This window comes from Chelmon rostratus, chromosome 22 (assembly GCF_017976325.1).
Source record: "Chelmon rostratus isolate fCheRos1 chromosome 22, fCheRos1.pri, whole genome shotgun sequence".
NCBI classification, from domain to species: Eukaryota; Metazoa; Chordata; class Actinopteri; order Chaetodontiformes; family Chaetodontidae; genus Chelmon; species Chelmon rostratus.
In genome coordinates this window covers 10759261-10782235 of record NC_055679.1, presented here as the reverse complement: position 1 = coordinate 10782235, position 22975 = coordinate 10759261, and the positions used below count along the sequence as shown (strand labels likewise).

At 41.7% G+C, this 22975-nt stretch overlaps 1 protein-coding gene across 1 annotated transcript in view; it reads right to left on the bottom strand.

The window, feature by feature from the left end:
* Nucleotides 1-3843: 3843 nt before the first annotated feature.
* Nucleotides 3844-22975, bottom strand: part of LOC121626004 (lysine-specific demethylase RSBN1L-like) — a 42206-nt gene continuing 23074 nt past the window's right edge. The window contains exons 5-9 of the mRNA XM_041964345.1: nucleotides 16997-17134; nucleotides 14177-14319; nucleotides 8750-8920; nucleotides 8544-8652; nucleotides 3844-7519 (exon numbers count right to left, since the gene is read on the bottom strand). Coding sequence (XP_041820279.1) covers nucleotides 5696-7519; nucleotides 8544-8652; nucleotides 8750-8920; nucleotides 14177-14319; nucleotides 16997-17134 — 2385 coding nt within the window. The 3' untranslated portion in view covers nucleotides 3844-5695. The remainder of the gene's footprint in view (nucleotides 7520-8543; nucleotides 8653-8749; nucleotides 8921-14176; nucleotides 14320-16996; nucleotides 17135-22975) is intronic.

Here is a 22975-nt window from a genome sequence, read left to right as displayed (position 1 = left end):
TTGAGATCAAAAGTATTTGATAATTATTGCATGTCTTGTAAAAAATAAATAAATAAATGGTTTCTGTACATTAAACTGTGGGTTTTTGTCTCTAATAGTCGTTCTGACACTAAAATAGTCGTACTATCAGCAGAATAATGATGTAAATTCACACTCAAGTGTTTCCATGCATAGTAGGATCACAATAGTTACAGACTCTGCAAAACAAAGAATTGTGGTTGGAGGAACATCCTGCTGGGACGTGACCCGAATTGAACTGTGAAGCCACCACAGAGCCAACAGTAGTGTGTGTGTGTGTGTGTGTGTGTGTGTGCCCTTTCAGGGACACTTCAGTTCCTCTAAGACACAGAAGTCTTTGTCTTTTCTGTCTATGTTAGACTTAAAATATTGAGGTATTTTCTTTAATAACTCTACAGAATTTAAATGTTCGGATATTTAACCATATAGGATTAATGTTTCCAGTTTACAATCTTTGTGTCCACAGAGCTCCAGCTGTCCTGACACTGTCCTGATGTATGGACAGAAATGATTTACAAAGGCACAATAGTAGACTCTCTGCCAGAAGGCTTCAGGCAGCCTGCAGCCAGCTTCCACGGTGGAAACCGCTTGAATCAGACACAATCCTTTAACACTGGCCATCATCAGAGAGACATGTGAGTATTCTGTGCATGTATGTGCAGAAACAGAAGCGACTGAAACAGGGTGGGCGAGCTGGATAAGTTGGTCGCTCTGCAGAAAAAGCAAAAAGAGAGGAAATAAAAGCAAGTTTGTCTTTAAACAAAGCTCTGTGGAACAACAGTGTGCTTACAGTGCTATGGATTATTGAGCATGCAGGCATGCGTGGAATTCCTCAACACATGCTAGCTGCAATTGTAAACTTACTTCAGCTGGCACTCATTCCACAAAAACCTGTCCTATGCAGCAGTGAAAGTGACTTAAGTATATTTATTCAAATGCATTTTCTGAAAGGGCAGACTGCAGGTTGCACTCTTCAAGAAATTTATACATAAGCCTGTCTGAAAATTCCCATTTGAAAAGTTAATGCAGGATTTAAAATGTTTTACAAGGCACAAATTCAGGGAAACATGGCCGTTTTGAGCAAAGCTCCTAAAAATGACCTTTTTTTTCAACATTGCGTCATGTTACGCCTTGAGAACCACTGAACTACCTAATTGCATATATAAGTATATAGAATATACATATATAAATAGTAATACTAGCTCCAAACTATTAAAATGTTACTTAAAGTGCACACTGATACATCTGTATTAATGATCTAGTACTATAATATCATAGGCAGAAGTACTTTTGCTATTTCTAGTACATTTTGCTGATAATACTTCTGTAATTGTACTTAATTAGGAATTAAATGTATTTTTACATTACTCTATTGGAACTTTCACTGATCTGAATAGGCTACTCCTGCCACCACTGCTGGAAAAGTCGTAAAACCTGCATTAATTTCACAGCCTACCTAATGACGAGTGCCGTTTCTACATCAGTGTTATTATAGAACATCGACCTTGAGACGAGACTGTACAGTGTGTGCGAACACACTCACACAGTCCAGTGAGGTTTTTCCGAGTATTCCCTCCAAAACCCTTTCTTTGTCTCTGTTCCAACTTCCTGCCTCACTCCCACTCTCTGTGAAGGTCAGCTGAGCTCCCCTGGCGTTCCTGCTGTGCACGAAAGGATGAAAAGGGAGGAAAAAGGCTGTTGTGAGGTGTATTTGACCTGATAAACGCCGGCCCTGAATTATGGGGCTACTGCATTGTGGTGTGTGCGAGTTGTCTGCTCAGATCTCGCCTGGTAAAAACTGCTGAGCTCATTGCTGCAGACTGCAGTGAGTGGGTGGCTTGCATAAGAGCAACACAGAGAGAGAAAACAAATGCAGGTATACATCAGACAAAGGAGGAGGTATAGTTTCTTTGGTCTTTAACCACCCACATCTCCAAACAGAGAGGTACAGATTTTATGTGCTCCTGAGGTTGGTGCCAAATGGCGAATGGTATTAACAGGCCTTAAATCTTACACCTTACAGCAATCAATGTTTTATATTAACAGCAGCTCACATGACTGATTGTATATGCAGCCATGGACCCACAGAAAATTATCACTTGATGATACAGCTTCCCTCAGCTCTGCAGCTTTAAAGCGTCTTTCAGAGCGTCACTTTGGCAATGGCAGGCAAATGTTTTCAGTAGAAATGGTGCCCCCAAGTGGTCAAAATCTGCCATGGTTAAAGCTGCTCTAGGGAGTTTCCCTGTAAACAAACAGAAATTATGCTAACTTTCAGCGTCTCTTGCCAAAACGTGTTGTGTGTGTTCCTGAAGTCAATTTGTATAACATTATCATGTTTTCTGGCTACAGTCTCCTTCTTCACTGCATTTGTTGGCACGTTAACGCCCCCGACTGTTCACTGCTCTCACAAACAAAACAAGGACCCACTCATGAAAACACTGCTCCATAGCACCTCTAGTGGTCAAAAAACCCCACAGAGCATCTTTAAACCTCCAACGTTTCCCACATGTAGAAAATATATTTAACAAGACACACATAATAATAATAATAATAATTTTCTTAATTCTTTAAAGCTTTTAAATTTTTCAACCAGCAGACCAGGAAAAATCAACTCAATATTTTCCATACACTGAACCTTTTATTAGCTAGGCTCATATTTAAAGTAGAAACCACACTACAAGTTTTTCCTCTTTACAAAACTTCTTATGTACACTACAGTGCTGACAGTTAAAAATCACAGCAACAAAATAGAAAAAAACAAAAACAAAAAACAGACCAAAACCTTGAGATAAATAAACTGTGTGAAAACAATGCCAGCCCCGGAAGACTTGTTTTGTTTTCAACCATAATTTTGTCACATTTGTACAAAAAATATATAAGTTCCTGTCAGTTTTTAATTCCTGTCAGTTTTTTTTTATTTTGTAACATCTGAAACCCAAAAGCATAAAAAGAGCTGCAGGGTGCCTTGCAACTGGCATCAAGTGCTTAATTATCATCTCCTTCTCCCCAAAGCCACAGAGTGAGGAGTTCTGTCCTGAAGAGAGCTGAAGCTCTTACGTTTCTCAGGCTGGCGATGAGCACAACCCTGCTTTGAGCCACAAAGTTTGTCTCACCCCAAGCTTACACCGCAGATATTCAGCAGCTTGAGATACTAATTTAAGGCTTCGCTCTCATTTTCCAGGAAGAATTTAAAACCGGGACTCCTGAAAACTCCATGAAAGGACAGAACTCCTTCTCCCTCTATGGCTCTGGACCATTTAGTAGTTCACAGTTAAGGACAGGCACTGGGGAAACGTTGTGGGCTACATTAGCAAGTGGGCTGTACTCCAATATCGACAATGAAATCAAGACATAGATCTTCTCAACATCAAAGTTCCACACTTGTGGGACGAGCACTGAGACAGAAGAGTTTGACTCAAAAAATCAGATATTCACCATTTGGAGAAACATACATATACTCTTCATAGTTAATAATTTATTGTACTTTTAAAACACAAGAGGTCACTCCAGTCCCTGCTTGATAAATAAAACATGTTAAGAAACAGGATGCTCCACACTGTAGAGAAACTGGACTTCAGGTAAAGAGATAAATAGTGCTTTGGGAATGAACTCTCGACAGTGTACCTTCGGTTTGTCTTGGAGTGTGTCTCCATAAAGAATAAAAAAAAAAAACTTCTATCATAGAAATGCTGAGGCCTGAATGACTCATAAAATAGTCTTGGAAGAACCTGAAAATATGAATAATCTGACATAATCTGGGATTCATAAATAGTAATATTAGCTGCATTTAAACAGCAGTTGGTATATATATATATATATATATATATATATATATATATATATATATATATATATATATAGTTACAAAGTGCGGTAATGAGTCACGTTTGGGAAGTGCTGACCTCCAGCATCTGTATGATATTGCTATACTTCGTATTCAGATGCTGAAGTTAACTCATGGGGAGTCTTAATGTCGCTGCAAAAGCACTAATATAATGTTACAGAGTGAAGAATATTTCGATTACCCTGAACCTAGAAGTCTTCACAGTCCACTAGAATCAGGTGTTAGGAGGTAACTGAGATGTCAGGTTTTTGTTTTCTCTATGAGACCAATATATTTGTGGATGTGTCCTGAATGTTTTCTTTTTCCTGAGACTCTGAAAGGCTCTGTGTAGGGGCCTTGGCTGGGTCGAATTCTTCCTTGGCTGACCAGCAAGTGCTTGGTTTCCAAAATTAGGAGACCCTGGTACACATCCAACAGACACTGAAATACACAGCAAAATCACACTAAGAGCTCTGCCACTGGTGCTGAGGGCTACAAGCTAATAGCAATACTTTAAAGGAACAGTTCGATATTTTGGGAAAAGATGCTTATTGTTGCCATTCTCAGGTCTGTATGGTTAATATGAAGCTACTGGCAGGTCAGGAGACAGGTGGGAGCTGCTAGCCTCCCCAGCACCTCTAAAGCCCACTAATTAACATCCGTTTTACAGGGGACTATTTCTGACGAGCTGCAGTATCTTCTGAGTCTCTGCTGGTTGCCTGTCTGCTCACAGAGATGGCAAGACTCCAGTGTTTCCAGTCTTAAAGCTACGCTAAGCTAACCGGCTGCTAGCTGTGGCTTTATATTTACCATACAGACATTCATGCATTCCCCAAAACGTCAAACCATTCTGTAATTTGTGACTCTCTTTGCTGTGTCCTGTGGTTTACTATACTGATCTGGATTTGACATGGGCGTTTCCTTTTTTAGTGGCACTAAAAACTGCACTAATATTCTTCTTGGGCAATAAAACACTGGAACTCTTTAGAAAAATCAGATACCTGTTAATTACATGTAAGCACCCTCAGTGAACATGATTCAATAGACTTTTGAAATCAGAATAAAAATACTGATACTTCTGTCACCGTATGATTAATGGGGAAATGCATTTCTTTTTAAATTCAGCAGATTATTGCAGAGCATTATTGCTCAAAATACAATATTAGGGAAAAGTACTGCGATATACTGTATTGATTAAGGTGTATCGATACAATATAGTAGAGGAAATATTACGCCAATGCAATCGCGTATTGTATAATATCACGATTTCACCCATCATTATTCCAGAAACAGTCTTGGGCACAAAGAATACACTAAAAAGCCACAAAAAATGGAAGCATTAGCTGCAAGTTTCACAAAAAGGTCATCATCATGACCTTTTTCATATAAATATGAGACACAACGTCTGCAGAAACCTTTTTTCTCCTTCCTACGTCTGATGGCTCACAGATATTCTGATAGTTGAGGGTTATGCTCACTTCAAAAAAGCACAACCAGACAGCAGTTGTCTCAGACAAGGGAGCTCGTTCAAATCTTGAGGCTGAATAATATCGTCTTTAAAGTCGTATCTGAACCAAAACAAAACAAACACAACAAAAAACAATAATCAATCGTCAATATTTTTGAACCCAAGCACAACCAAAGCATCAGTACAATCTAAATGAGTCCAGTCAAGAGGTCTGGGGTCAATAAAGTCCAACTCTGCTTTATAAACTACTGTGTTCAAAGCGATACGCTCCACCGTCTGCCCCCTCCGTCTTTCCTTTTTACATCGTTTTACAACAACACAACCAAAATCAAACCATGTACATATACAGTCGTTTAAAAACAGCATCCTATGTACAAAAACTACTATAAAATCTGTTTCTGCTCCTCTTCATGCTTTGGGGGAAGGGAGAGGAGAGAATGTGAAGGCTGAGGAGGAGGAGGCGGCGGTAGAGAAGGAGGAGGGGGAGGCGGCGAGGAGGAAGGAGGGGGCGGGGGATGGGGGAAAGGTGGTGCTGAGGTTTGATATTGCGGGTAAGAGCTGGGCGGTTGAGCGAGGAAGGACTGAGGAGGAAGGAAGTGGTGAGAGGGGAAGTGGGGATGCTGAGGGGGGAAGAAGGTTTTGGCATGTGGGGCGATGTACTGGTGGTGGTGAGACAGGTGAGGAGGGAGAGACTGCGAGCTGCTGGGGGGAGTGTTTGGTTGAGACGGGCAGGCGATTCGGGGCGGCTGGTAATACGGCTGAGACTGCGTGTTGATGTTTGGTTGGTGCGGCGGATGCAGGTGAAGCTGGCCTACGTGAACCGAATGCGGCGGCGCTTTCTGGCTGAGGAAAGAGTTCAGAGTTTGGGCGGGGAGAGAGGGACTCGGGGGGAGGACTTGAGGCCTGTGAGGAAGATGGGAGTGTGGCAGGAGAGGCGGGAAAGAGGGGGGAAGCATGTGAGGGAGGTGAGGAGGTGGGAGGTGCTGGGGGGCGTATTGCTGCATGTAAATCCCTTGCCTCCCAGCGTCCGGTGGGGGGAGTATCTGTGGGTCCACAGACATCCTGGAGTCCGCACCGCGAGTCCATTTCTCTTGGAGCGTCCACGAGTCTGTCGGCGTTCGAGCTCCCGCTTGTGTCCGTGTGTCAGCTTGTGAGCTCGCCGCGGTGTGTGTCTGTACATCCGCAGCAGGTGACCCGTGTGACGCCCGAACCTGCAATGGCGCCCGTGTCCGAGCGTTTGCAGGGACATCCGTCTTTAGGTGAAGCGAGTCTTTGTCCTTCAGTTGGTCTGACTTAGAGGAGGAAGGCAGCTGGGACCTCGAAGACACGGCAGGAGGAAGGAGCGTGGACAAAGAGTCCACCGCAGGTTTGGGACTGGTCAGGGAAGATGTAGCGGAGGTTGAGGTGGAGGAAGATGTGGACAGAACAGGAGATGGAGGAGGAATCACAGTTGAAGGCGATGAAGAAGAGGAAGACTTTGAGATGGGTGATTTAGGAGCTGAAGAGGAGGAACTCGAACTGGAAGACGTTGTTCTGCTGTCCGAATGATGGTGATGGTGGTGGTGATGAAGGTGCTTTGATGGCGCCGCTTTGGGTCTCGTGTCCTGATGAGGAGGATGAGAGGTCGGACGAAGAGGTGAAGGGGATTTGCTCTTACAGAGAGAAGGCGCTGGAAGCTCTGCTTTCACCTTGGCAGGAGTTGAAACCTGCTGCTTGCGCTTCTCTCCATTTTCTTCCCTCTCCTCCTCTTTGACTCCAGCACTGCTCACATTCGAGTCTATTGAAGGAGCAGGCGGAGATGACAAAGGTGGATGCTGTTCCTCATTTTTGACAGCCGGCAACGTCCTGTTTCCTGCCATATCAACCTCCTCGTCCTCCTCCTTTATCCTCTCCTCCTCTTCTTTCTCACCCTTCTTTTCTCTCCTCCCCTCCTCCTCCTCTTTTTCCTTCACTGTCTCCTTCTCCTTCAACTCATCCTTCTCCTCCTCCTCCTTCACCTCCTCCTCCTCCTCGTCTCCCTCTCCGTGGTGGTATTGTTTTAAGCGGACGTGCCACGCCAGGCTGCAGACAGACGACACGGTCTTGAACTGGTGGACCACGTTGCGAGGGATGAAATAGATGTCATCGTGGCAGAGGCGGATGCGAGCGTAGCGGATGCCCTCGCGACGCAGCTGGTTCAGTTTGGCATCATCCACCCACTGCACACACTGCAAAGACAGAGGGGAGGGGGGTTTAGATTAGAAGAAATGAGCAGGTTAACTCCAAAATGAAACCTCCTTTCCTGAGAGCCAAAAGGCTCTATTATAACAAACAACTAAGATTATGTTAAAGTAAAATGACACAATATGAAATGCAAATGCTAACTAGTGTGATCTAGTTATTGCAAACAGTAACTTTGTAGAAGAGAAGTTGCCAGAAAGGCCTTTTTGTAAAAGTTAATGTGTTGTAATCTGAAGGTCTCGGGAAATTCCTTTTGATCTTTTCCAGGGCAGAGAGAGCTGCTCTGTGTAGCTATTTTTGTGCTGGTACACTCTCCACACTGTAAAAAGTCTCTTTAACTCAACGTAGAAGAGCTGCACAGCTTAAATAAATCATAAAAAATGATCAAAAAAAGATCAGAAGAGAACGGTCTGGATGTGCGTATCATCATTTCTGAATTGGTCTTTGCTACCAGTGATCACCTGCTGAAAGTATTAATGTGGAAAAGAGATCAGAATGTGTGTACTAAAAAACAAATACACTCTGATACATTTTCCCTTGGAAATATGCGACTCACATCTCCGGGATATCCCTACAGTCCATACAAACATGCATTATGGTGCCACTATCAGGAATCAGCTGCAGCAGCTGTACACAATTTGAATGGGAACTGAAATCTGGACACATTATTGTTTGTTTTTAACATATATATCCAGGAGTATTGATACTGAGTGCATTGTCCTGGCTGTAAGTAAACTAGACAAAAAATAGTTTACTGTCTTTACTCCAGACAGTTTCCCTAACTTGCTGCAGTTCAATCTTTCCTCCACCAGGTGGCAGCATCCCAACATTAGACTATTTGGACTAGCTGTGCTAGAGGTTATAGCACTATCTAACACTGGGTGAGGTGTTATGGTAAGTGTTATATTAATGTAACACTGACAAGGAAGTCTTGCATAGTAAGGATGATTTTACTGGGGTGAATCTAATGTGTGAGCTGAGCTTCCTGTATGTGTGTGCGTAATGTAAAACCTGAGATAGTGGAGGTTCGTGGAGGTCCAACTGCAGCCTCTGAACTACATGAGGGAAATCACCAGCATGGAAACACACGACGTCTTTGGTTACACGAGGAGGCTCCGAGCTGAAAGCAAGGGAGGACGGAGTGAGAAAGGTTACACGATATCTGTCAGTAAGCGCGCGTTGCTTCTAAACACATCATACTGTGCTTGACTGCCTACCTTTCTCCAGACCGTACAGCCTTCAGCACCCCCACGGCTGCTGTGGTTTGACGTTCAAAGCCCTGACCGATGTGGTCAGCGTGGGCCCGAGTGCGATCCTCAAACAGCATCTCTCTGGGCTCGCTGGTCCTGGGCAGCGACTGCAGCAGGTTCTTCACCTCATTGGTGGAGCTACAACGTGACAGAAATAAAAACATCTCTAGAAACAGTGAAGTGAGAAGTAGAAAGACACACAAAATGTGTCCACGCAGTTCTACAAAGAGATTTCTCCCCCGTCTCTGCTTCCCTGCTGTCTAAATAAAGAAGAAAAATGTCTAAAGGCGAGTGGGCAGCTCACTGCTTCCCAGCTTTGTTTATTGCTTTGTTTCCTGTCTGCTGTGGTAAAATAAAAGTACCAGACCGGCTTTATCTGTTGGTATTGTTGTTATCTTGGTTGACATTGATGTAATCCAGACACCACAGTGTGACATGTGGAGCAGAAAGGATGTGAGAGAGGATGAAAATCTGCATTAGTATGGATGTGATAAAACACTCTTTTTGTGTATTCAGGAAGCGTTACAGCATCCTGAGAAGGACTGCAACTAACGGTGATTCTTACTAATTCTTCCTATTCATTAATGGTTGGATCTTTACATTTCAGCAAATAATATATCATAATTTCCCAAGGCCCTAGTTGGCATATACAAATATCTATTTTTGCCCAATTAACATGCCAAAACTCAAAAATGTTCACTAGAAAACTAAGAAAATCAGCAAGTACTCACATTTTATAAGATGGAGTAGGAGAACGGTTTATCATTTTACTTGTAACATTACATAACTACGATTAATCAATTATCCAAATAGTCCCTGATTAACTTCCTGTTGATCATCTCATCGGCTAATTGACTGTTTCACCTCTACTTGACTAACTGATTAACTGACTAGTCGGTAGTTAGAAAATCAGCAGCTGTTTTGATTATCTATTTGTGCTATTTATCAAGCTCAAAAGTCATTTGTTGCCACTGTATAGTGAATATATTTACGTTTTGTGATAAAAAAGGTGAACTGAAGATATATCCTTAGGTTTTGGGAAAAAAAAACAGGTATCTTTTTCTCACTTGTAATAAATGATCAAGTGCGAATGTTTCACACTGTAAAATCATAGTTATTGTATGCACATATGAAAATCACACCAGAGCACAATATCTTTTTCCTCCCATGCAAATCTTTTTTTTTTTTGCTTTTTTGCGTTTGCTCTTGGCAAAAATGACTTTCATTGCATGATCAATATGGCATCTAAATTCAAAACACTGCTAACAGGAAAAGGAGAATAAAACATTCTAAATTGGTAATATCATCTTAGAAACCTTTGCATGTGTTGTGTAAAAGAAATTCAATTGCATGTTAAATAATGGAAACAAGTAAAAATGGAGTTAACAGGTACATAAGCGGACACACTCATTTTTATGCTTTTACCGCTCAGCTTCTGTGTGCATGAAGCCATGCTGCCAAACAATAGAAGTACTGCAGTCAGCTCACTACTGGATCAGTGACTCACACTGGAGCTGCAGTCAGATTCAAACAAGAGTATAAACACACACACACACACAGAGTCTGGGAGAGATTCCTTCGAGAGCGTAACACAGACACACACAGACACAGACACAGACACACACACACACACACACACACATAAGACAGAACAGCAGCGAGACTACTTGTGCTCAACACTTAATTGTGCATTCATTCATTCGGAGATAAGAGGAGAGAGGCAGGAGCTGGTGGAAGAGGAAGAAATAAGCAGAGGAAAATAGTACAGAGAGTAGAGGGGAAATGAAAACACACACACACACACACACACACACACACACACACATACACACACAGCTCAGTGTGTCTGAGCTGACTGCAGGCTGACAGTAATGAATGTAAAACCAGGAATCTGGAAAGTGAAACACTGAAAAGAAGAGAGTGTAAAGGGAGGAGTGCTGAACGAGCACATCCAGAGTGATATTTCAAGTCTACCATCTTTAACCATCCTCCATGCGTGAGGTCCTGTTGTTCTGGCACCATGTATGTCAGTATACAGTGTGTTGGTGACTGTACTGCACCAAGTCGTCAGGACAGATTCCTGTGCATTTATGGGCAAAAAAAGTGGGAGGGAGGCAGAATAGGAGAGGAGACCGAGAGGAAGGGATGAGTGGGAGAGGACTGGCGGGGAGAGAGAGAGAGAGAGAAGAGATAAAGGAGGGAAACAGGAGGAGAGAGGAGGGGAGTAGATGGATAAGGCAGGAATAAAAAGAAGCGTAAAGCAGAGGGAGAAAAGGGAGACAGAGGGAACCACGATCTCTGACGACAATCACCATTAATGTACATCTTAAAGCTGCAGCACGCGCTCCTAAAAAAAGGTTGTGCGTCATGTTTCCCGTTTCACACACCGATGCACTTGTGACTAAAGCTGCAATTAGCGTTTATTACGGTTTAATTTGCCAACTGTTACCTCTGTTAACTGATTATTTGTTTAGGGTATATGACATATGTATGTGAAAAAAAAATCCGTCACCACTTCCCACAGCCCAGAGTGATTTCTTGAAAGATCCCTCAGCATGTTTAAAGACACATTAAATATTTGGTTTGAATAATAATTTGTGCCTGACATGTTTTTGTTTTCACATAAAAGCTCAACGACCTCATTAAAAAATTCTCAGTGAATGTTTAAACTCCAGAACTGAGTTGGCATTGTTGCACTTCCAGTTCACTTGTCTTGGGGTCAGTGGGGTTTTCAAAGGGTTTTTGATAAACTGATTGAAATAAGGACACAAAATGCATAAGTAAATTTCCCAATTTTGAAGCTTTTACGTGTCTTTGAAAAGGCAGTTGCTAACAAGTGGCTAAATGAGAAAACAGAGGTTGTAGGGGGAATTAAACGTCATCACCCAAAAATGCAAACTCATCTACTTACTAGTCCTACCTACTAGTAGTATTAATTTGTGAGGATTATCATGCTAAACAACATGTGCAAGAATCCTAAACTTCTGTTTGCCAAAGATCTTATTTTCTGCAATAATCCAAAATCCTATAAGAAAATGCCATTGTCCTTTTGTGGAGGGAACCAGGGCGATGCTAATCTCTAGGCTGGAATACAAAAATATGTCATCCCTGCAGCACTCTATTAGCTCCAAACTTGTGATTTGTGCGATCAAAAAAATCACACTCACATGGTCTCGTTTAAAACTAAGATTTAAGGTGAGCACAGAGAAGTTTTCCCTCAAACATCCAAAGTGAAGTAACAAGGAGCAAAACATAATCAAAAGCCATACAACAATCCAAAACCCAAAGATGTTCAAATTGCAATTATGTTGAATAGAGAAAAGCAGCAAATCCTCACATTGGGAAGCTGCAATCAAAATTCTTTGAGTTTTTGGTTAAAAAGCAACTCAAATGATTAACTGCTAAACAAAATAGCTGCTCATTAATCTGTCGACTGATTAATCGACTCATCGTTTAAACTCTTAGTTGAGACTGAGCAGGCTGACAGCCACGCGGCTCCTGATGGACTCGGCTGTCATCCGTCATGCAATTTGTATCTAAACAGGAACGGCATGTTCAGCGTCAGGCCTCTGTCCTGCTGGCGACTGCTGCAGGCCAAGGCTGCTGCCGTTACTATGCAATTATTGTAAATCTCTGGCAGCATGGCGCTCCTTGAGTAAAAGCTGAAATATTTTGGTTTATTTTCATCATCTGACCACTATAATCAAGCTGAATTCTCAGACTGAGAGTCTCACTGCTGTCAGAAATGCATAACAGCTTGACCCTTTCACTGAAACCACCAAGAAAAAGAGGCTGGGTGATGCAAAGAGATACGGCCAAACTACAGACAGACAAGGTCTCGTCCTTCTCTCTCTCACACTGGTTTTATGTCTTTTTCTTTATACACACAGCCAGACATAAAGAAAAACACTTGGACCGCCCTGGCATATTTAATATATGTGCTTTCTTTAAACACACTCTCACGGTTCCTGAAAATAACAGCACAGTAACGCTGCAATAAATCATCTTAAAGCAGGAAAGAGAGGTCAAGAGGAGGAAACGGAAGACAGATCGTAAGAAAAATGGAGAGAGAGAGACAGGGCAGATATTACGAGGTAGCAGGAGGATAAGGGCAGATAAATGAGGAAGCGGGAGGAGTGGAGGAAAGAAAAGGAAAAGAGAGTTTGGATGAGGAGGGGAATGACAGATTGAGTAGACGTTTGGGAGCCAAAAGGGGAAACGTATAAGAGAAGTACACCTTGGTTTGTAGATGTCACTTTGTATCCATATCTCATAGTAATTTATGAGTGATGGGATGAGACGGGACGCGAACAACGAAGTGGAGGGAATAGTTTAACCATCTCTCTCTCTCTTTCTATCTATCCATCCATGTCTCCATAAAAACAGATTCTTTCAGCACCAGCTGTTAGACGAGACAGCACACACATACATACACACAAACAAACCGTCCCCTTCAAACACTGTCGAGACACCCTTCACCAGCCGAAGCGTAACAGATACATGCAACAAAACAGGTCAAACCCCAAAGATAATGTGCTAACAATGCTAAAAATTAGAGAAAGGCGGCAAATCCTTACTATTTAGAAGCTGGAGGCAGGGAGTAGGTAATTTTGCTAGAAAAATGACTTCACTTGATTGACAAGATTGTTAATCTCTCTGCTGATCGACTGATCGTTTCAGATCCAAAATCAGAATTTAGAATAAAACAAACAAACAAACAATCTTCCTATTGAGACAAGAGAGTAATAAATGGAGGGAGTGTGTGCGGTGTGTGTCGTCCGTGCTTGGTCGGCTGCCACGTGAAGTAACATCTGAGGTAGACTCTATTAACATAATGATGATCTCATCTGAGTGGAGAGCCACACACACGCCACACACATACATTCTCTCCAACAGTCTCCCTCACGGAAATCATGTGTGTGTGTGTGTGTGTGTGTATGTGTGAGACAGAGCTTATGTGTAAGCAACAATGACACTGTGACAGAGACAAACAGAGAGGGTGTAATTGCCTCATCCGGCGCTGCTCGGCTACAACAAAGCTTCATGCTGTTACCACGGCTGCTGCTTCAAATGTGTGAGTGTGTTTTGGTGCTGTTTTTTCATAATCGGTCCTCATGGGCCTTACAGCTGGCTCAGTAAGGGACACACACACACACACACACACACACACACACACACACACACACACACACACACACACACACACACACACACACACACACACACACACACACACACCACTGAGCCTTGCAGCCAATGAAACTAACATTCACAGAGACCAAAATCCCTGCTAATTCTGCCGCTGTCTCATACCAGTGCTTAAGGAGGATCCAAAATATTGGCTGTCATCATTTTGTGTGTGTGTCTTTGTGTATTATTTGCTGCTGGACTCACCGTTTTCTTTTAAAAGGGGACTTTGGTATATCAGCTACAGGTATCATCTGTTCTCCCGGTCTGACCCACATTATCGGACCGTCGTCGCTCTCTGTGGGATTCATCAGCCTCAGACTGGAAAATGTTCCCCACGGAAGAGTCCGCTGCAGCCAGACAGACAGTAGAGACAACATGAGGGAAAATACTCAAAGCGGTGTGTTGGCACATCCCTGACTTTTTCAGCTGTTCATCAAGTATCTTATTTATTCCACAGATTCCCAAAAAGAAATCTCATGCGTGAGAAAACTTGTCACTGGCGCCTGAGATGCTTCAGAGGGCGCAGAATCAGAGCCAAAGCCCTCGACAGATCGGAAGCGCCAGAGGATGTGCGTCTTTTGATATTCAGTATACGACGCCACTCCTCCACACTGGCATGCAGGAGATTTGAAGTGTCAACACAGAATAGCAAACAGAAGAAAAGCTTGTCATTCCAGCATTACAGGGACGGCGGTTAAGACGGTGTTTTGGTGGTCCGTTCCCATGCAGACACATTAAAAAAAAAGAGCCAACACGAACTGAACTGAAGCTGGAAGCTGCGACTAATCACTCTGACACGCCACTTAACGCCTTTTCTTTGCCAGCCACCACTGAGAATATTAGGTGTGTTGTTGATGTTTGTGTCTCGCGGTCTCTCCATGTGCTCAGTTTATGGCATTTTCAAATCATAAGTGGTGTAAATTCCGCAAAATATTTGGGAATATCTAGTTTATAGCTGCATTACTGGACATTTAGAATAAACTGACTATTTATGAGTTACAAGCAAGTAAATTGTGACTGAAGTAACCAAAGTCTACTTTATATTTCAGTGAGAAGGTGCTGTATGACACAGTATCAGCCAACTGAACACTGTCATCTCTAGACCAATCCCCCGACAGTGCGTGATTACAATATCAGAGAGGAAGCCCAGCTGAGCTTTGCTTAGATTCCTTGAATCAAATATTAGCACACAGTGAAACTTTATGTTTTGGAGTAAAAGGAAATGTAAGTTCAACTTCGAGGAGAATATACAAACCACGCTTCTCTCATTGTTCTCTCAGCACAGAACCGAGGAGATGTATGGAGCTTTTTCTTCCCCTCACAGAATAATCCCACATCCAATTACAGCTATGAACACATGTGGCAAAAACACTCAAACAATGCTAAACTGACATTTTGGATGTCAAGCTGCCACATTTTGTGTCTGACTAAATAACACTTTTTCACTCAAGTACACATTTAAGGGTAAGTCTTAAGTATTCTTGTTATTGTAAACAAATCCCATAAAAAAAAACAACACAGACAATGAATTTAAGTATTGTGCGTTTCCAGCTTTGTGCTGACATGCACTAATTTATCTCCACAGAGGTTCTGGCTGGGGTAGAGATAGAAGATAGTGCACTAGAACTTCCAGTGTACCTGTACCTTTATTCATCACAAACTAGGTCACTAAAGGTCAAAATAAAATACCTGTATTATGAAGGTACTTGAATGCTATTCCAACAATTAACAGATAAATTCGACCTCCCTGGGGAACACTTATTTGAGAACTTGCAAATTAGGAGCTTTATATATTCCCAAATTAAAACTACCTTGAAAATCTCATTTACCATAGAACAACTCACAGTAAACCATTTACATGACAGAGGTCAGTTGTCCTTGTTTTATGATATATTATCAGCAGGTCCCAAAGAATCTCTGTACAGGACTGGGAGAAGACATGTCCTCTGGCCCAAACACAAACTATAAACACCAGATGCAAACTGTCACAGTACAAATGATTGATCAGGACTTATGTTACACCTGCTCGATTACACCATTTTAATCCAAATATTCCTGACAAATGCATTAAGTACATTGTTTATGTTTATCATTCTACATTTATTACACACATACGCTGAAGATTTTCTGGCAAACGTAAGGAGACGCAAGCTAATTCATTTCTGTCTGTTGCGAGGCAAGCATGTAATAGCTTTAAAATGGAAGGATATTCAGAGGCCTAATTCTAGACAATGGATTAAAGCGATGTCTTGCTGTCTGATTAGAATGACTTACTTACATAACATAAGAGGTAATGTTTGAAGATGTGGACTCTTTTCTTACACCCCCACAGCTAGAGTACTATGGTTGTGAAGCGGAGAGAGAATAGGATGATTACTGAATTGTGTACTTCTGTTCTTAATCATTAATTATGTTTCTAAAAGTTTTGATGTATGTGTATATGTATGCATGGATGTGTGTATCCAAAAGACTGATATAGCACAGAGCACCACTGCAAAAACTATTAAAAACATCACAATGAGCCTCAATGTTGAACTGGCTGACTTCTTCCTCCATTACCATGAACATGATTACTGTAATGTATACTCATTAGTCCACAGAATGAGTATAAATCCCATGCTGAAAATAGCTCCTAATATGTGTTGAGAATAATAATAAAAACTAGTGCCCAACACATCTTCAGTAGAAACAAATGGGCTTGCGGCTGAGGGCCACAGACAGGAAGTCAAAATGTCAGTTTCGGTCTTTTCGCCTGATTTGCTGACAATAACAAGAAAAATTAGCATTAAAGTTCAAGTGCAACAGCTTTCCTTCAGCTTCTGCTGTTGCACATTTACACCTGCCACAGATTCTACATTGTAGCTTCTTCATGTGTTAGGAATTATGAGTGTAGATCACTGTAGATTATTTTGTTCTTCCATATAATGCCTGAATCTGAATACCTCTATCACTTTCTCATTCACTCTGTATCCACGCATTCTGTAGCTGATTAGCATTGCTGACATTCATCCTGTCCTGACTCACCTTCAGGAAGGGCGACTCCTCCAGCATGCCGAGGAATTCTGGGAAATAATCCCCGACCTCCTCGTCCACGGCTCCCACCAGGCTGATCTGCCTCATGGCCCCGGCTCTGTATGTACCATTACTGTATGTTCTCTTCACCTGTAGAAAACACAGGGGAAACACGCCATCAGATGATGACATTATAATTTTATTTCAACACGCCGCAGGTGGGTGAGATCAATCACTCGGCTCAGTTCTTAACAAAAACAGGTTTTTATTCAGTTTTTTCCTCAGTGTTAAGATTAAAGCATACAGATGCCGGTATTTTAATGTTCTTTAATGAAAAGCTCACACATAAATACATTATAATAATTCAAATTCAGGTTTCAAATCCAGCTTTGTCAATAAACACTATGTTTTTATACAACTAGAAGATTGAGTTACACCAACTATTGCTCAGATATTGTGAGAGGACAATTTACAATAATACAACAAGAAAAAAGGAATGAAATACCCAAAAATAAAAAAGGACAAAGTCGACAAAGTCAACATAATTTGGTGTAGGAGAAATCTGTGTTTTGCCAGCAACCCTCAGATTTTCAGGTTGGGAACTATTGTTCTGGCCATATATAAGATGTATTTTACATTTAATGAAGGGCCTGTTCTTCCTTTTTAATCTCTTCAAATGTTTCTATGGAGGCCTTCTTTTTTATCTATATGATGGTATTAATGAGTGAAATCAATAAGGGATAACAGTTACTTGTTGGATTCACACATGCAAGCCTATCTTGTGGAACAAATAGGAAGCATTACTGTCATTTTAGAAGTAAACGTTTATTAAAAATCCATTACACTGGGTTGGTAGGTGTGTAACCTTCACAGGCTTGACCGGCAGGCTGCAGTGTTCGCACAACATATGTGCATTCAATATTATTTGATAATACAACAGGGGAACACAAAACCGAACACTGACATGGAAGATTCTAATCGCTACTGGGTGTCAAAACAGGCACCGTGCATGTGTGTGTGAGTGTGTGTGCTGGCGGTTTCGCTTGATGTTTCTGCTCCACCAGTGTGACTCAACAGACTGTTTGCTGCTCTTCACTTGGGCGACAGAGCGTAGTGTGTCTGTGTGTGTGTGTCTAACCTGTCGCTCATACCCTTGGCCCTCAACAGTCTCTTTGTGTGTGTGTGTGTGTGTGTGTGTGTGTGTGTGTGCAATACGTGCAGCATGTGGCCTGCATGCTGTACTCTTGGCTGATCAGGATGTACGTGTGTGTGTGTGTGTGTGTGTGTGTGTGTGTGTTAGCCAGATCCTTGGCTGCTCGCCTCTAGTGAGTCACCACTTGACAACAAGGCAGAGATAAAGAGAGAGAGGGGAAGAGCGACGGGCCAGAGGGAGGAGAGAGCGAGGACTCGCAGAGAGAATGAGGGAAAGAATGAGGGGAAGAGAGACAGATGGAGAGAAGTGGTGAGAGGAAGAAGAGAAGAAGAAAGTTTAGGGGAAAAAAGCTGTAAAAGGGACAAAAATAATGCAGGGAGACAGAGAAGACAAATATAGACAAAAAGTGGAGGGGTGAATGGAAAAAATTCAAAGGGGAGTGAGGAGGGAAGAGGGTAGGTAGGTGAGAATGGAGATAACATGATTTTTTGGAGGGTAAAAGAGAGAAAGGCCAGAAAAGGGGGTGAAGGAGAAAGGGGAACATTAGAGTAGGAGATATCAGATAAGATGAAGGAAAAGGCAAAGCTGTTAAAGAGACAAAAGAGAGGGAGTGGAGGAAGGAAGGAGGAGATGTGAGGGCAGGTTAGAAAGGATGGGAGGAGGGAGGTGAAGTAATGAAGATGGAAACAATGAGTTGGAAAAAGACTGAAGGGGAAGATGCTGCGCGGCTCCCTGGTGTCTCCTTGAGCAAGGCACGAAATCCCCAAAACGGCTGCTCAGAGGCCAATCGCGTACCATCTGTAGATCACGGCAGCTCTCGGGTGTGTGTGTGTTTGTTTGTGTGTGTCCGCCAATTGGTGTTGCTTTAATAAGGAAATGCTGTTGGTCCAGACTATTTATGCAGGCTGGCTAATCAGTGGAGACCGGCCATAAAACCTGGATTATGGGGTCAATGACAGTGACAAATTGAGATCAAAACCACAGTTCACCACAACAGACAGGATTAAGTGACACAGCTAACTGCAGTTCCTCATAATCAGCTTTAATCACTGGCATGTTGAGTAAACATTAGAATATTTCAACATTTGTTGAGACTATACGCATCAGATATGGATTATTAAGCCAAATACTGATATTTGAGAGTTTAAATAAAATCAATATAATGGCTGATTGTTTTTGTTTGTTTGTTTTTTAATGATACACAAGGTAAACAAACAATCTTGATATCTTATTCAGATACTGGGTGACACATTGTGCTCTCCAGCGATCAAACAATGTAACAAGAGACACTTTTTCTAAATTGATATTACTGTATTGCCATTTACTGTCACTTATTGGCAGCAACACATACAGTACCTGGATACATACCTACAATAGGTTAATATTGGCTGATTTATCAGTCTGGTTGTAGTTGAGACCAACCATAAGATGTCTTGACTTGTATTTATAATTATACAACTAAGGATTGTTTTCATCACTAATTAATATTTCAATTATTTTTTATGATCAATTAATGGACTGTTTAGTATATAAAATGTCACAAAATATAGCCCAAAGATTGCTGTTTTATTTAAATGACAGTTTAAAACCAAAATATATTGAATTTAAAGCGATATAAAACAAAAAAGCAGCAATCCGCTCCGAAGCTGGAACCAAAAAAGTCTGGCATTTTTGTTTGACATACAGTATGACTTGACAGATAGATGACAGATTATCAAAATTTCCTGTCAGTTGACTTAACTCAGCTTGTTGTCTCATCTGCGGAAATGTGTTTTGTTTAAAAAAAAAACCCCAACCCTTGACTAAGCTCCTGAGCGACAGCATGTTCGCTTGCAAATTGGTCTAATTACATGCATCAAATAACTGCCTATTGAGTTTGCTTGATCTATTCACTTCATTTCACTGCATCTGTGCCCCGACACTGTGTGATATCCTCATAAGATGATGATGACTAAAAGCTTGAAATACTCACTCGCACACGTAAACACATCACAACTTTAAATAGTCTCACTGAGTCAATGACCTAGATACTGAGAGGAAAGTGTGTTTGTGGAAGCACACAAACGCTTATAAGCATGAAGGCATTTGAATCCATGTGTGCACACAATGTTTCTCTGCCAGTATGCCTGCACGCATTCATCTTCCTGCACACTTATAATTGTGTGTACTAATGTGTGTCTATTTTCTGCGTGTGTGTGTTTGTGCCCGTGAGTGTGTGTGTTTACACAACGCATAATTTACCAGTGGAATAACCCCCGTGCTGTCAACAAAGAGAACAGTCTCTCACTATCACAGGAGGGGCATTAAGAAACACTTCCTCTGCCTCGACTGAACGGATAAATTTAACAGTCTGTGATTCACTCACACACTCAAACACACACAGCTTGTCTGTAATAATTGAAGGCATACAGAAGGAAACAGGAAATGTGACAGACTTCCTCTGAGTGACACTGTTTAAGATGCTTTTGTCCTTCCTGGCCTCTGTACACGTGTTAACACACTCGATCGGTTGAAATGACCAACATCATATTTACGTGTTTCTTTTAATGTTAAACTTGATAATAAGGTTCATTTAAAAGAAGGCACAGCTAGGAAAAAAACACAAAAAGAAGAAAAGAGACAAATCATTTCTGTCTTCCCCCTGGACCATTATCTAAATTTACTGCATCTCATTTGGTACTCCAGGTCTGCAGCTTCTCAGGATTAAAAAGATGGCATTATTATACATAATTATCATCACTGTCATTTCTCCACTGCCGTCACTTATCTTTAAGTCTAACAGATCATCTACTTTCCTCTTGCTGTTTTACTCAGATGATCTATCTTTCCCTGGTCTGTGTCAGCCTCTCCATCTCCGCCTCTGCCCCTCATAATACCACGTCCCCGGTGGGAAGCCTATTAGATCAAGCCTCTCTCTCTTTCCTGGTCTCCTTTCTGTCTCTGGTTCAGCAGCTGTAACCATGTGTTAATTCTATCACAACTTGCCCTCATCTTCTCAACACATCTTTCACTCTCTCCGGCAGAGTTCATGTCAGGGCATCATCTCACTACTCTATCTGACCTCTCCCTGACCTCTGTAAGCCTGTCTTCCTCTCTTTCCCCAGCTGTCTGAGTTACTCTTTCTAGATCATTATGTCCAGTCAGTCTCGACAGTGCTAAGTCTCTTAGTCTATTACTGTGCCTGCGTCACAACAGAGCCTCTGGCTACTGTCTGGTGCCTCATACACAATTGCTTTTCAAAACTTTACTTACGTAATCTCTCCCTCGGCTTACCCACACAAAGCAGGCATGTGACTGAACAAACACGCGCTTTGAATTAATATAATGTAACGGTTGCTTTCCACCTTCATTTAAATGGCCACCAGGACTGTGTCCAACCTTAAGCACTGTTTTAAATGCCGCAGTGTGAGACACAAAGTCCAGACTTGTTTTGTAAACACTGTGTTGGAGACGGTTTGGAGGCTGAGTGTGACAGTGCTGCCTCCAGTTTACAGTGTATGAAAAGTGTAGAAGCAGGATGCCTAAAGTGGTGCAGAGCTAGAGCCAACAAGCTGAAGGTGGCTGTGATGATGTTTAACCCCGAAACCGTGAACTGTCAACCGATGTACAATGAAACTTGTGTTTTCAAATGGAGAGCACCAGAAATTCAAAAGGGATTTCCCGCAGACAAAGAGGTGGTAATGGCACCACCTTTAGTCATGCTTTGTCCTTGTGACAGCCTAACGCTTAATAAAATCAGCATGCTAGCTGGTATTTTGCAAACAGATGTAGTTCATTCTTCCATTTGTTAATTTGGGGCTAAACCATTACATCTATGAAAAAGATGTTTACCCAACAAAATCCATATTTTTGTCCTTTGTGAATGCTATTATGCAAGAATTCACTGAATGGATGAATGTTTATCAAGGTTTCAAAGTATAACTCTGTGGCTGTGGGTGAAATTGGATAAGACAAATATTGTTTTCTTATCCTTGTAAAATATATTTTCTTTTCAACTGATTAACATAATATTCTGTTGATAAAACATGTTGAATAAATTTATCAGTGAACTGCTTGGTGCACTGGTTAATATCTCCACTACAGTCTGGTCTCATATCTGAAACAATACTAGAACACACCAAAACCTGTTGAATCATTGTTCCAAGGGGAACTGGAATGACCTTTATAGCTTTATTACATTATGTGACAGAACAGTTACAATTACACGTGCCACAGAATTCTCTACATTTTTAAATTTCTCCATCAAATGAGTTATAAACCATATTCCGTTGTCCAGTCATGCTCCTAAACATGCTAGCTGCTAACTGGTTTGCATGTGGGGCTCTGTTGTGAATGCTCTAATACAGCTATGAGCACATGAGCCCAGATTAATATAACATTAAAAAGCTGCACTCTGTTCTGTGCTTTGTATTAATCTTCCGATATTATTACACTCAGTGACTCAACAAGACAGACTAAATTACCTCACTGTCGAAGCACGTCGTGTATTGACTGTCGGGCTATACTTGCCCTGAGAAAATAGAGTGCTGTAATCTTCTATAATCCTTAGCGCCACTGAAAATGCCTTCAGTCAGGTACTGAATACAAAATACTCACACGCAGCCTGAGCAGCAGCAAAGCAACTTTTATACCTGCAGTCAAATTCGAACAGCATGCCTCACACACGCGGCTGATTATCAACTGCAATGTACGCAAGTTAAACACAGAGAGGTGCGTTGGTGATTGTGTCTCATATTCCAGCAGCCCACATGAGATGTGTGATGCGGAGAATCAACTAAGCAAATCGACATGCACATCAGACACAAACACACACACACAAAAACACTGCCAGTCGTTGC